The sequence below is a fragment of the Eurypyga helias genome, unplaced genomic scaffold, assembly GCF_000690775.1.
Source record: "Eurypyga helias isolate BGI_N326 unplaced genomic scaffold, ASM69077v1 scaffold785, whole genome shotgun sequence".
Lineage (NCBI taxonomy): Eukaryota > Metazoa > Chordata > Aves > Eurypygiformes > Eurypygidae > Eurypyga > Eurypyga helias.
Window position 1 is genome coordinate 177962 of NW_010250723.1, and position 15776 is coordinate 193737.

At 38.7% G+C, this 15776-nt stretch overlaps 1 protein-coding gene across 1 annotated transcript in view; it reads left to right on the forward strand.

Annotated features, from left to right (window-relative positions):
- LOC104509726 (sodium/potassium-transporting ATPase subunit beta-1-interacting protein 2) overlaps positions 1-12099 on the forward strand; it is a gene marked incomplete at both ends in the record, with an annotated part of 47892 nt that extends 35793 nt beyond the window's left edge. Inside the window, one exon of the mRNA XM_010151763.1 lies at positions 12019-12099. Within this exon, the coding sequence (XP_010150065.1) occupies positions 12019-12099 (81 nt within the window). The remainder of the gene's footprint in view (positions 1-12018) is intronic.
- Between the last annotated feature and the right edge of the window lie 3677 nt (positions 12100-15776).

The following is a 15776-nucleotide window of genomic DNA, read 5'->3' on the forward strand; positions in this document are numbered from 1 at the left end:
GCTAGAGGGCCCGAGAGCCACACTCTGAGGGCCCGAGCCCCAGAGCAATTGCCGCAGATTCTGAGCAAACCCTATCAGTGATACCACAGCCAGGAAAATTAACGAACTTACCAACTCCCTCACAAATGAACCAGCACAGGAGTTAGCAAAGCAGTTAATGCAGGAGTCAGGAAGAGTGTTAGCAGTGTATGGGATTAAACCAGAGAGAGGGACTAATGGCTCCTGGACCCCCTCCTCGCCTCTGTCCCAAGCATGACGTACTATGGAATGAAATGCTCCCTTGGTCAGTTGGGGTCAGGTGCCTGAACTGTGTGTCCCCTACACTGCCTGTAGCGAGCCAGAGAGAGCTGGGAATGCAGCTGCAGGATCAGAAGCAGAGAAAGACCTTGAATCTAGTGCAGTCATTCCCCAGCGCCAGCTAAGAACTTATCAGTGCTGCTCCCTGCATCCAGGAACACAGCTTCCTAGCAGCCACGGTAAAGAGAGTTAATTCTTTCCTGACTAAATGCAGTACAAGCAGTAACAGTTTATAGCAGCAAGTGATCTTGTTCATGTTTCTTTTTCATTGGTAATTCATTGATAAAATGTTCTGTGGTGCTACAAGTTACAGCGAAATTTTACAGCAACAAGTCCTGCAGTTTTCCCCTAAAATTTAGTAATAAAAAGTATTCATGGAGGACAACCTGAATTCTTATGAATGCAATTTGTGCGATGATTGCCATGTACGAATTCAAGAACACAAGAATTGGGTTTGTTCAGCCTGGAGAAGAGAAGACGCCAGGGAGACCTTATTGCAGCCTTCCAGTACCTGAAGGGGCTACAAGGAAGCTGGGGGGGGGACTTTTTACAAGGGCGTCTGGGGACAGGACAAGGGGCAATGGCTTTAAACTGAAAGACAGCAGATTTAGATTGGATATCAGGAAGAAGTTCTTCACGGAGAGGGTGGTGAGGCACTGGAACAGGTTGCCCAGAGAAACTGTGGATGCCCCATCCCTGGAAGTGTTCAAGACCAGGCTGGATGAGGCTTTGAGCAACCTGGTCTAGTGGAAGGTGTCCCTGCTCATGGCAGGGAGGTTGGAACTGGATGATCTTCAAGGTCCTTTCCAACCCAGACCATTCCGTGATTCTATGAATTCCGAGGAAATACAGGGCTTGAAATGTTTAGTGTCTTAAGAATTTTCTAGAAAGCAGGGTTTGGAAAAATTCTTTCAAAATAATTCTAGCCCTTGCAATGAAAAACCAAATGACCTCCCAAATCACAAAATTTTTATTTTTCTCTTTTTCTGCGTCAACTATAATTAGAATTTAACAGCTGATAAGAACTGCTTAAAACCCAATGTGATTTCAAAACCATAATTTCGAGTTTTTAGATCTTGTACACCATTGATTTCTAGTGCTAGTAGCTCTTGAGGTAGATCTTAGTAAACTCATGTTGGAATTGAAACAGAGGGGTAGAAGAGGATCAAACAGCACTATTTTAAGATTCAATATTGCCTGACCAGCTCAAGTTATGTCTTGAAAAATACAGATATTACTAGAATTCCAATATAAAGAAAGCATTTTTTGCTCTATTTAAGTGAGAATTATCTGTACAGCATTTTCCTGTTACTTACATTTAATTAGTCATTTCTATTTTCAGATCCTTTATAATCTCTTTCACAAACAAAAGAAAGAACACAGAAAAAGATAGGAAAGTAAAATAAGAGGAAAAATATCAATCCATCTGTGAGTATGTATGTGTCTGCAGCTGGGTGGCTATGTACTGTGTTGCAGTAAATTGAGTATTCAGATATTTGAAGTTGCTTCCTGCTGGTAAATGTTTCACAACAAAGATGTGATCAAAAGAAATATAGGAATTGAATGATGAGTGAAGCCAAACCAATTAAATCTCTACTGCTAAGTCAAAAAGATAAAATAAACATTTACTTTAAAAATTTTTGGCTTACCTTACTTTCTTTAGTACATAAAATTCACTTTTGTTAAAAAAATCATGAGCTTAACATATAGATGCAGAAGAAACCTAAAAAATACTCCCTCCAAAACCCCAAGAAAAAAAGAATCTGAGATGACAAGAAGAAAATTTTTCTGCTCCCCATCTGTAAGAAGAATGGCAGAGTACCGTCTTTTTAAAGAAAACTCTTTTTAAAGTAACTCTTTAGTTACAGAATACTTTCTCTTGGGGATCTAGAATATTTGTAACACCCTAGTGCAATGCAGTAGATTGACTGAACAATGCTAAAATGTTATGTATTTCTGTGTGCCTACTTAAACATTTTAGCCATTCACCCTTGTAGCATCATATTAAAAGAAATTCTTTATTAAGAATAGACTACACTGAGAAAATGTCATGCATCTTTCTTATGAAGACTGTATTAATGGGCCGATAAGAGTTGTTCATACAACTCTGTTGAGTTGTTCATGGATTCTTGGAATAGAGGTTTGTCATTTAGTGTTTAGTGTAATATTTTGAGATGGTACACTTGGAGGCTGAACCAGAAACTAAATAACAAACGAAAATGTTGCAGTACCCAAAGGTAGCACTTATCACAGTCTTTTCCACTAAAACCTAAAGAGCTGTGAATCCAAGAAACAGAAAATGAACAAAGGAATGATTCAAGCTTAAGCATTAATGGACCATAGGTGTGTGTAGGATACAAGAGACAATAATACTCAGAAGATGTCTCTTCCACAGTCATTTGGGGATATTTTACATGAGTGACATTTAAATTGCTTTCTTCCTTTTGTTTATGTGAGAAAAAGGGAGTGCATATCTGCATAGTGCAGGGTTACTATCTTATTTTTGATGTTGCTGGTAAAAGATTTTTAATGGGCTCTGTGACATTGGGAATTATGCCTAGGAGGAGTGTAGCTGTCCAAACAGCAAGGGTGGAGTGATCCTGTGTCAGAGCACTGAGAAATGACCGGAACCCTGGAAGTGCCTTTTCCTCTCAATTGACTGTAATGGGAAGCTAGACACTGCTCAGAGGAGGACATCTGCATTGCAGACATCTAAATGTGGGCAGATGGATACTCCGGCAGTAATGCGCTCTGTAGAAATCCAGCTTCTCTTATGCAGAAAGAAGTTGGAACTATGTCTTCAGAAAAAAAGTAAATCTCTGCTGTGCATTCTGGGCTCAGTATAATTCTGACACACAAGAAAATAGAAACAAAATAGAAGGAGCCAAAAGAAAAAGGAGCCCAGTAAGTCTCACCCAATCTATATTTCCCCATCTATGAGTAGTTTGGGGGGTGAGTGCACATCATAGCAATGTGCAGGGCTCTTAGCTGTCCCTTCATCCACTTGTGACCTGACCAGAATGTGCCTCAGCTTTCTTCTTGCCTTTTATGCTTATGAATCCTTCCCACACAAATCAAGGGGAAAATAGAGTTAATACACTCTTATATAAAGTCAAGTCTAATAACTGAGCCCAAGGAGCTTGAAAGTTTATACATAGCCACTGGGTGTATAGAAACCTATGGGAAGAAATTTTAAGCAGCACTTGCTCTGTATCTGCGAGTAGTGATTGCTCAGGAGTAAAAAACCAATCCAACAGTAATTTTCTGTTTAGTAGTGACCAGTTCTGATGCATTTGACAGTTCAGTAGCTTTCAGTCAGTTTTGGCAGAGGAAACTAATTATTAAAGTGTAATGTAAATGAAGTGAAATATCAGAGGTTTTTTTTTGGGGGGGGGAGGTTTGGGGTTTTTTGGGGTTTTTTTTACCTGAGGGAGCAAAAGGAAGGAGAAAATATACATACATTTGTGACTGATGAAAGGCTGAAGATCCAAGGACTCACAATGCCAGAGGGTTAAAAAAAATCCTGATAAACACAAACAGAAAAACTAGACTGCCATTGAAATTTGAGTCAGAAAAGTCCAAGAACTCAAAAACAGTTCATACAAAATCAATTCATGTTTGCTTAGAAACTCACAGATGTGGACACTGCTTTGACACTATAGCCATGATTGATTAAAAATTAAAAACAAACAGCAAGAAAAGGTCTAAGTAACAATGATATGAAGAATTCATCCAAGCAAAACTAGTGCAAATGGCATGCTGTGGCAATCAACAAGCAATGAAAAAATCCCCAAGGATTGTGTCATTTTGCAAGAGCTTCCCAGTATATTCAAGAAAGTGAATGGGCATTTATTGCACTTGGACTGGTTGCACAAAGCCATCTGCTGCCAGAACATTACTATTTGTTGTCAAGGCTACTGGTTTTGGCCCTGAGCTCTCTCCCATTGAGGCATGTAGGTAACTGCTGGGCAGGGAAGACTTTCATCTGGATCATTAAAAGCAGAGCACGGCTGCTATTTGTGTCAGGTTGCTGAGAGCAGCAGTTCTGCTTAAAACAGCTGGTCCTCCTGCATTCAATAACTGAGTCTCTTGTGGGCATGAATTTGGCTCCTGATTCCTCTTTGGAGGCTGTGGTTTCTGACCCTGCTCTGCACAGGAGGCTTCCTTATGAGGTGTGGCTCCTGCTGCCTTCTAGAGGTGGACTTTCCACCATGTTGTGCTACCAACAGCCTCATCAGTTCTCAGGGGAAATAGTCAATGGAAATGGGAAGGAAACAGCAAAATGCACAGGGCACATTAAATTAGAGATTGGTGCCTACTAAGTGGCCACATGAAGTCACCCTGTAAATTGCCATCTTACCCAGTTCAAAGGGACTTCTCCCAGGGGTGTTTAGGTGAGGTCTTTTACTAGTTCCAGGAAGTTGTTAACAAGAGAGGCAGAACTTTTGCTGTTTGGTGCCAAAGAGTTTTGAACAAGCAACAGCACAAAAGTTTATGACAACTAAACCATGGGCTTTGCTGTTCATGAAAAGCTGTCTCCACCAGTAGTTGTTTCTGTTTCAGAGGGTCTTTTCAAAGGTAAGCAGAGCTGTAGACATGTCAAAGATTAGCTGAATGTTATCAGGAAGTTTAGACTGTATGTTGGTGCCAAGTACTGAGAATTCCACTTCTAATTAGATTTGATGTGGAAAAGATGGGTTTGAAAATTGTATTTCTAAGTGATGTATCTTCACAGACAGAGGAAAATAGAGGGAAATAACTTTAGAATCAAAGATAATGATTATTGTGGACAGTTGTTACTTTATTATTTGAAAGACCTGCTCCTTTCCAGACATGCTGGGCTCAAGAAAACAATGCAATTACTGTGGCCCAGGTAGCATAAATGGTCACAGTTTTAATTACCATGGCAAGTGCAGTAATTATAATTTCAGAAATGCACTTATTTTTTCTTCCTAAATGGATCATGGAAGGGTCTTGGGGCCAAATATTTTCAGACGCTGAAGAATCTAAACCTAAAATTTTGTACATTTCTAAAAAGAAAATAAATAGCAAATCCCTAATCACAACAACAATTAAATTGCTTTGAATTGCACAATGTACTATCCTGTAGCTCTGAGCTCTTATATCCCTCACTCAAATGCGATTGAAATTGTCTCACATATTCAACAAGAATTCAGGAGTAAGAGAAAGGCCATGTAAACTTGTGAGAAAAAATAATACTTGAATTTTAAAGGACCATGCCTATCAGAGTTGCTCCCTATTTATACTTGAAAGGTATATGACATATTTCTCTTTCAGGCAAAGTGCCAAGATTATTAGATGTGAGTTTGCTGACCAGCTTTATATCTAAGTCTGTAGTGGGCTACCTGGAACTTTGGTTCTTGTCCCCCTTGTGATCATTTTTTTATTGAGATGCAGAATTAAGTCTAGTCATTTGATTTCTTTGACCTTCAGCTTCCCTGTTAGTAAAATGGAGATAATGCAACTTAGCCAACTTTGAGAGAAGTGTGAAGAAAGATGTATGTATTCTTAGTACTGTTACAACCATTTTCATATCTCAGTTTCATATTACCCCCAAAAAATTACATCCTACATTAATTTGTGATGATTCATAGAAAATTTTCAAATTTGTAACTATACAGTATCAATAAATTATAAAGTAGGTAATTCTTCTTATAATTATTTGTAAAGGATTATAAATTGATGTTTACTTAAAGAGTGGTAAGTGTAACTTTTACTGGCTGGCTACGACTTTGTAAAATATTAAGTATTTAAATCTTCAGGTTTAGCCTTCCAGGTCTACCTCTTCTCAGTGTGGATTGCCATAAAAATAATATGCTGTGTTGTCACTGCTATGCCTCCTGTCAGTATCTCCTGCTTGGTCAAGTGTGTGTTCATCAAGGTTCTTGTCTTGTTGCTATGTGACTGCTGTAGCATTGTGGAGGCTTCTGTCAGATAATGCAGCTGTCTTGAACTCCCACATAGGAGAAAAAATAAAGCTATAGCCCCTTGAAGAACTCTTATAAAATGTGTTTCTAATTAGATACATATAATAGAGAGTACCAGAGTGATTTGTTCATTGTCACAGACCTTCAGAGCTAAATTTCCGCAACAATTTGCTGAAGCACATAGACAACAAGAGGCATTTATGACTGCATGTGATCCATAGATAAGGGATGTACTAGATCTGAAGCATCTGATATACGAAGCAGTGGGAAGCAGCAGCATCCTTGTATTTCAAGATAATTATACTCAGTGTTTATCCGCAGAATTCAGACAGCAAACACTTAATATAACATTTCAAAAGGAAGTCGTTTAAAACATGCTTTTAAAATACATTTTTAAACCTTATCTGTAGTCCAGTAAGAGCAGATGCTTGTTAAAAGAGCATATCTAAAAGTCAGATTTATTTGTCTTTTTTTGGGAGGGGTGGGACAGGGGGGGAGGGTTGAGTTTGGGTGTTGGTTTTTTTTTTTTTTTTTGTGATAGACTAGACAGTGGAAAAAAGAAGTTTCACTACTTCATGTAAGCATAAGACTCTGCTGGGACAAGCAGCTCCAAAGTGCTCTTTGGAGTGTTCTGGATGTGCTGTGCACAGTGAGCTTTTTAATCAGCTGTTGCTTACATGCAATGTGACAAGTTGTGCCATAAACAGCTAATCTAATGAAACCTAGTTTCCAGTGGCTCTCCTACTTTTCTTGCCCTTCATGTTGACTAATAAAAGATGATCTTATAAGTCTTTCTCTCTGTATGAGAACTTAATAGAGTATGTCTTCCCATTTTTAGGACTATTTTCCTGAAACTTCTGTGAAAAAAATATCTTTGAATTTTCCATATATTTGTCCAGTTTGCTTAAAATTGTTCAGGAGCACAGAATTTATTTTGGGGGAACAAAGGTTGCACATTACTGCTTAAGCCTCATTACTTTGGGAAACCTGTCTAAATGCAGTATATAGAATTTTCACTCTAAGATATCTAATTGTCTTCATGTGTCAGAGGGAATACTTGTATTAATTCCATCAGAATATATGTATACTTGTATGTAACATTAAAGTATGAAAATAAGTGGCAAAAAGCAACAAGTTAAAATGCTGCAAGGTTAGAAAAAAAAGCCGAATTAAGGTTATTAAATCTAAACTAATGCTTGCTTCTCTTGTTCTGGTAGTTATAACACTTCACGTTACATGTGAAGCTACATGTGCAATGAGCAAGCTACAGGAAAATGAAATGCTCGTATACTTAATACCTCAAGTTGGGATAAAAAAAAAAAAAAAAAAAAGGTGTGTTAAGACCATGCATCTGATTTAAGTTCTTATGTTCCAAAGTTTTATGAGCAGCCTATGCTCAAAGACTAGATCCACATAAGAGAATCCATGAAATCTCCATCTCTAGAGATATTCAGACCTCAATTAGACAAATCCCTGCACAACTTGACCTATGCTGGTCATGCTTTGAGCAGCAATTGGTCCAGATGACCTCCAGAGGGTCCCTCCTGACCTAAATAAAATCTGTGATCTGTGACCAGATCTGTGAAGCATAAAAAGCTGTCCTATAAAGTATGTGTAATCTGTATGGTTTAAAGTACCTAAAATTACTTCTGTGTAAAGCAATTAAAACCTTTAAAACTGTTCTAGCTTCCATTACATCAAGACAATATTTATTATAATTCTTTAAAATCTGTACATGTTCTACCTAATAGCAAGACTGATTGGCAATTATTTGGTTATCTATAAAAGTAAGTAGTTAGACTAGGTCTAAATTTTGCTAATTTTGGATATAGTCTCATTTTAGATCACCTCAGAAAGGACAGTATTGTTTCTTTTTCACAGTACCTAGAAGATTAACTGGAAAACAGCACTTTGTATGATAGAGATTCTGATGTGAAATAACTCTTCCAAGAGAAATTTAAGAAGAATCCTACATAGGTTGTTACTGAATTTAAAGAATGAGATTGTCATTCATGTCTAACAATGATTTGTCATGTATTTTTCTAAGGGATGAATAGTGTACAGTCTAAAATATTGTCTGCTTATTCAGAAGGTCATATAGTACAGAGTTGTGCAGAAAACACACTTTCCTGATTTGGAAAAGTAGTTTAACAAAGTTTAATCAGTACAGTTTGGAGAAAAGACAACAAAACAAGAAGACTAATTCTGTAAATACTAGAGAGAAATGGATTGGTGATATATAAGGAGAAAATAGCCCTCAGCTATAACAGGTAGTAAATATTGTTATGTCTCTGTAATATTTCTTTCATACATATGCAGTGCCATGGGTCTGTGGAATGAAATTAGCAATCATGCAGAATTGAATTATGAACAAATAGAGGATAGCTACAACAGTCATTAGAAAAACAGTTGTAGATCCTCAGGTTTATTAGATGATGGAACAATTTGTCAAGGGAGGTTCTCATGTAAAAACATTAGATAAGAGTAGCAACAGCAGTTCAAACTTGATTATATAAGATCCTCTGGCATTATGGTGGGAAAATAGGTTTCCAGTCCTAGCACATAAGGTTTTGTGAATACAGAAAAGGAAGCAAAGTAGTATACAGAAGAGAAAACTTGTACTCCATTACTCACATAAGGCATGTGAATAAGAAGTTTGGCAACCAGCAATGAACAGATATTGCCTAAGCATGAGTACAGCAAAGCGTAAGTAATCAAGGAAGTTCCTGGAATGCATTGTTGATAACTTTCTTCTCCAAGTGATAGAGGAGCCAACAAGGACAGGTGATGTGCTCGACCTTCTTCTACAAACAAGGAGAGGCTGGTGGGGAATGTGAAGCTCAAGGGCAGCCTTGGGTGCAGTGACCATGAAAAGGTGGAGTTCCAGATCCTTAGGGCAGCGAGGAGGGTGCACAGCAAGCTCACTGTCTTGGACTTCACAAGAGCTAACATCATCATTTTCAGGACTCTGCTTGTAGAGTACCATGGGATAAAACCATGGAGGGAAAAGGGACTCAAGAAAGCTGGTTAATAATCAAGGATCACCTCCTCAAAGCTCAGGAGCAATGTCTCCCAACAAAGAATTAGTAGGCTAAAACGCTGGGAGGCCTGCACAGATGAACACTGTGCTCCTGGACAAATTCAAACACAAAAAAGAAGCCTACAGAGCATGGAAGCCAGGACAGGTAGCCTGGGAGTAAGACAGAAACGTTGTCCAAGCAGCCAGGGATCAGGTCAGAAAAGCTAAAACCTTGATAGAATTACATCTGCCCTGGGACATCAAGGGCAACAAGAAAAGCTTCTGTAGGTATGTCAGTGATGAAAGAAAGACTAGGGAAAATGTGGGGTCTCTGGAATGAAACTGAAGACCTAGTTGCCCAGGACATGGAGAAAACTGAGGTACTCAACAACTTTTTGCCTCAGTCTTCACCGGCAAGTGGTCAAGCCACACCACTCAAGTCACAGAAGAGAAAGGCAGACTGGGAAAATGCAGAACTGCCCACTGTACAAGAAGACCATGTTTGAGACCATCTGAGGAACCTGAAAGTGCACAAGTCTATGTGACCTGATGAGATGCATCCACAGGTCCTGAAGGAAGTGACAGAAGATGTTGCCAAGCCACTACCTATCATGTTTCAGAAGTCGTGGTAATCCAGTGAAGTTCCCACTGACTGGAAAAGGGGGAACATAACCCCCTTCTTTAAAAAGGGAAATAAGAACAACGTGGGGAACCATAGGCCAGTCAGTCTCACTTCTGTACCTGGCAAGATCACGGAGCAAATCCTCCTGGAAACTATGCTAATGCCCATGGAAACTAAGAAGGTGATTGGTGACAGCCAATATGGTTTCACTAAGGGCAAATCATGTCTAACAGATTTGGTGGCATTCTACAATGGGGTTACAGTGTTGGTGGATAAGGGAAGAGCAGCTGATATCATCTACCTAGACTTGTGCTAAGCATCTGACACTGTCCCGCACAACAACCTCTTCTCTAAATTGGAGACACATGGATCTGACATGTGGACCACTCAGTAGATAAGAAACTGGCTGGATGGTCGCAGTACAAATAGTTGTGGTCAATGGTCCAATGGCTGAGTGGACCCAGTGAAAAGCAACATGCCTCAGTGGTCAGTATTGGGACCGCTGCAGTTCAAACTCTGTTAGTTACATGGACACTGTATTGAATGCACCCTCAGCAAGTTTGCTGATGACACCAAGCTGTGTGGTGTCAAAACGCTGGAGGTAAGGGATGCCATCCAGATGGACCTTGACAGGCTGGAGAGGTGGGCCACTGTGCAAGGTCCAAGTGCAAGGCCAAGTGCAAGGTCCTGCACCTGGGTTGGGGCAATCCCAAGCACAAGTACAGGCTGGGTGGAGAGTGGATCAAGAGCAGCCCTGAGGAGAAGAATTTGAGGCTAATAGTGAATGAAAAGCTGGACATAAGCCATCAGTGTGTGCTGGCAGCTCAGAAAGCCAATCGTATTCTGGGCTACATCAGAACAAGTGTGGCCAGCAGGTCGAGAGAGGTGATTCTGCCCCTCTACTCTGCGGGGGTAGAGACCCCACCTGCATTACTGCATCCAGCTCCGGAGCCCCCAACCTAAGAAGAATATCAACTGGTTGGAACAAGTCTAGAGGAGGCCACAAAGATGATCAGAGGGCTGGAGCACCTCTGCTATGAAGAAACACTGAGAGAATGTTGCTTGTTCAGCCTGGAGAAGAGAAAGGCACAGGGGAGACCTTATTGCAGCCTTCCAGCACCTGAAGGGAGTCTACAAGGAAGCGGAGTTGGGGGAGGGGGACGACACATTTTACAAGGGCCTGTAGTGACAGGACAAGGGGGAATGGGTTTAAACTGAAGGAGGGTAGATTTAGATTGGATGTCAGGAAGAAATTCTTCATGGAGAGGGTGGTGAGGCACTGGAACAGGTTGCCCGAGAAGCTGTGGATGCCTCATCCCTGGAAGTGTTCAAGGCCAGGCTGGATGTGGCTTTGAGCAACCTGGTCTAGTGGAAGGTGTCCGTACCCATGGCAGGGGGGTTGGAACTAGATGGTCTTTAATTTCCCTTCCAACCTAAACCATTCTATGACTCCTGTATACACTGGAAAACAAAACAAAACAAAAACCCAGATAAATTGCCCATTTAAAATACAATCTACCCCTGGGGGTGTTTGAATAATTATAAACGATGCTTTGAAATGTCACAGAATATATTGATAGAAGAATCTGTCATGAACAAATCCTTCCATATTTTGTAGAAATACTGCAAGATAAGCTATATATGTATAGGTTTAGTTTCTTGAGGTTTTATATATAGGTTTAGTGTTTTGACAATAAATCCCAAGTGTTGCAAAATCTAGTGCCTACTTCAGTTAAACTTTGTTATTTAACAAGTTATATTAGAATAGGCTCTTGATTAAACACCTCTGCACTTCTTATATAATTGATATTATATCTCTTGATATTGTGATATTTATCATTTGAACAATAATAATAGATCTTGTTTAGTCTCAATTTCAAATGCCAGATCTATCAACTTTTCTTGGGTACAGATTTTCTGGTGTGACTGAGTACTCACTAGTTCACTCTAGATTGTGTCTGTGAAAGGGAATAATGTATTCTTGATTCTCTTTTATATGTAACATTTTTATTCATATGCACCATATTTATAGTCTGGTTTTGTCTTGGATTGAACTAATGATCTAATGAACTAAGTAGAACTAAGTTAATAGTGAAATTATTAATGCACTGTTTCTCTCCTCCTCCCTGCAGTATGCTGTCTGGCTGGTCCTTTGGGTTACATGGAACGTGTTTGTTATCTGCTTCTATTTGGAGGCTGGAGACCTTTCAAAGGTAATTTACCATGGGATACATTTAAGCCATCAGCACTGTGTTAACTTGCCCAAGTCGAAAGCCTGTGTTCTGTTTTACTCATCCTCTTACTGCTATTAAAGTAAGGGTAGTATGATGGAAATTTGGAGTATTCTGGGTATTTTAGAAACTTTTAATGTAGGTGCTAATGAGCATATTCCTCTGTTGCCCACAACAATAATGGACTATATGTTTTAAATGAAAATTACCTCTTTTTGCCCCCTCAGTAATTCTGCAATGCAAATTTCACCTCTACAAGAGACATTAATTAGTAATTGCATGAATAAAAAAGATTACCATCTCCAGGGTAAACAAATATTTTTTGTTCCATTTAGCTGTTACTTACCTGGATTCCTTTCAGGGGTCTTACACCACAGCATAATAATAATTGTAAAACAAGGTGTCTTTCATTAAATTAAAATGTAAACTGAGGTGCCAGAATAGATTGCCATTTGGCAACAGACCTGTTTTTTAACTTTGTGCTTCTGGTAAGAGTATTATGATTGAAGACACAGTCAAAATCCATAAGAAAAATATATTTTCCTAAGAATGACATATTTATGGGGTTTTATTGACAGCGTCAGTGATAGCACATAAAATGGTACTTGGTAATGGGCTCAAACTAACATCTCAAACCAAAAGTCCTACTTTCTAAGACATTCCCAGAAGACTGACAATTTGTGGGATAACAGATTAGCAGTGGTAACAAATTATCTTGTTAAAGTAGTAAGGTTCAACAGTACCTAAATACTGCTGTGTATGCTGAGTTACACTCACAGTGGTGTGAACTGACCACCAAGGAGAATCCCATGTGTGAAAGAGTTCACATTCTCTTCTTGACTCAAACATTTAATTGCCATTTCTGATTAAAGGAAGTTTAGCCAAACTGTAAATTACAGGTGTAGTTCTCTGTTCCTTTGTGGGTTACTGATACGTTATGATGCAGAAAGTTAAACACAATTATAGGAAGAATAAATGAGGAAAAGATACTTCCTTACCTGTATTTTCTCTCAAATCACCCCCAAAGTACAAAAAATACTAAAGACTGGGATATTTCATCCCCATGTATTCTGTTTCTTCAAAAGATGCAGACTTCAAAAGCATCAGAATTTCATTTCCTGGGGGTGTAAAGTAATTTGCTGCAGGTAAAATATTACACTTTCTGGCTTTTATACCTTCAGACATGTTCAGCCTCATTAAAAGCTTGGCAAAACCCCAGTAAATAAAAGAACTTGCATATATTATCTTTTATTTGTTTAAAATTCTTTCTGTATTGTTAAGTGAAATAATATATATAACATACTTAGTGCCTGTTATACAATTACACTCAACCCAATCCACCCTCTTTCTACCTGCTTGTTTCAGCCACCTGCATTCCTAAACTTGTAAATGTTGGGATCCTTATCATGACTGGGAAAGTGAAAAGGGGTGGGAAGGAAATGAGAAAGGAGATGCAGCTGTTTGAGCACTGTGTTTTGGTGGGTATAAAATCAGTTTAAGAACATTAGTGAGTGCTACTTGGAATAAAGATGGACCAAAACCAATATTAAAACTTGGAACTGACTTTTTCTGAGGTTTAGAGTGTTTAGTAACCAACCATATGGTGCAGGCTTGTATTTGGATGCAGTTAATATTTTTATCTGGTCTTTAGAGGTATTATTTGTTCCAGTGATATGATCTGCCTTGAAATACCCAGCAGAGTATATTCCTTCCACTTCAGTTTGTTTTCGGACCAACAGCTTGGTCAAGAAAGGGACAAAAAGAAAAGTTCTCAGAAAATTAATTTAAGAAATATGTTCAGATCGACACATTATCTACAAAAGGTCTAATTCACACATGGGACATCACTGTACTCTCCCTTTCAACTGTGAATGGTACATCAAAACTTCCCCACATGATCATATCTTCTGCAAGACCTAGGGCCTAAAAATATATGTCTAGTGGAAAGATACCCAACTGTTTGGATGCATAAAAATCATCCTCCTGTCCTAGATCTTATAGAGGTTCCAACTGTTTTACAGATGCAGGTATCTTAAAAAATGGATCATTATAAGTTTTATGTCTCTCAGTCACATTCATATGTCTTGCACTGAATCTTCTTTATTGTTTATATTTTCATCTGGGAATAACTGCAACTTCAGACCTGTAATGATACTCATGCGTATTTGTGTGTGTGTGTGTTTGGAATGGCATGTAGAGCCTTGAAAAAGCTCTGGGTCTGAATCAGTTCTAAACAGAGAATAAAAAATAACCTTTAGGTAAGTACCAGAGGGTTGCCTCTGAGGTTGTAAACCATGTGAGAGGATCCTGCACAACATGGCTTTAGGAATTGATAGGTTAAAATTAGAGCCTCATAATAGTTCAGCTGGGTATAGTTTATTTTTTATATGTATAATTTATATCCTTCTTCCAAATAAAATTAAAGAAAGGGTTTTTAAGCATTTTTTATAATAGCTTTTATTCTATGTATACATACATCAATTTTTCCATCATCACCTGCTGATACAATGGAGAAGACAACTTTAAATTGTTAATATACATTATTACAAAAGGCTTGCTAGCTTCATCCTTTTTTGTTTTAGTAGTGGGGGCAGGGGTCATGACATTTTTACAACTTCTCCTTATTACACTGAAACAGGCATTCAAAGACTCAGAAATATTTAGAAGAATGAGGTAATAATCTCTGAAGAGACTGAGGAGATTATTAGTGAACAGCCACGCAGATCTGTTTGTATTATACACTATTACAATCATATATATCTTCTGGAAAATGGCATCACATTTTTTGTCATTGGGGCACGATTGTCTTTGCTGGTACTCTTTAACCGCAAGCTGGGATATTATGGCTTAGAAGGTTTGTAATAAGAAGAAGAGTAATCATTTGTTCTTAACCTTGATTGTTATGTGGATCTGTGAACGAAAGCCTAGAAACCCCACTTCTCAGACTTACTTTTCAGTATTACCCTTCAGTAATATTTAATTAATCTCTGTGTTGTTTTGCTTGCTCGTGAGTGCCATACTCCGTATAAGTAGGACTTTGAGGTTTTAGGAGTAGTAATATTTATTTTGGCCTGTGGCTAGAGAAACGTAGCATACAAAAAGCATAACTTTGTGTCTTGAATGAGGCTCGTCTTAAGTACACTAGTGAAACAGAAAGGAAAACATAATAGAAAGCATCTCTGAGAAAATGTAGTATTTCAGTGGTTTGTTTAAATATATCAATAAAGGACACAAGGAACTAGATTCAGCTATCTTGGGGGTGGGGGGGAGGGGAGGGAGGGTAGGGAAACTGTGCTCCCAAACCCCAACAACAAGTTAACAGTCAGTTTAGCATTTTTCACTTTCCTCTTCAGACGAAACTCCCATTTACTTCTATGGGATTCAGCTGAATAAAGACTCTCAATGGAGTGCTGCAAATACTCACATAATGAAGGGACAGCACTTTTGCTTCAAGCCATTTAAAAACTTCCCCTGATGATGTCTAAGGATCCCATGAACAGAACAGAAGTAGAATAAAAACTATTGAACTCCACCAATTTTTACTTTAAAAATAAGTAGAAATTTTTTTTCTAAAAATATTTCATGGCTGAGTTTGCACTGATCCCATCACATACTGGGAATGCAGGGATGCTGCTGCTGTCAGTTACTGGGAATCAAGG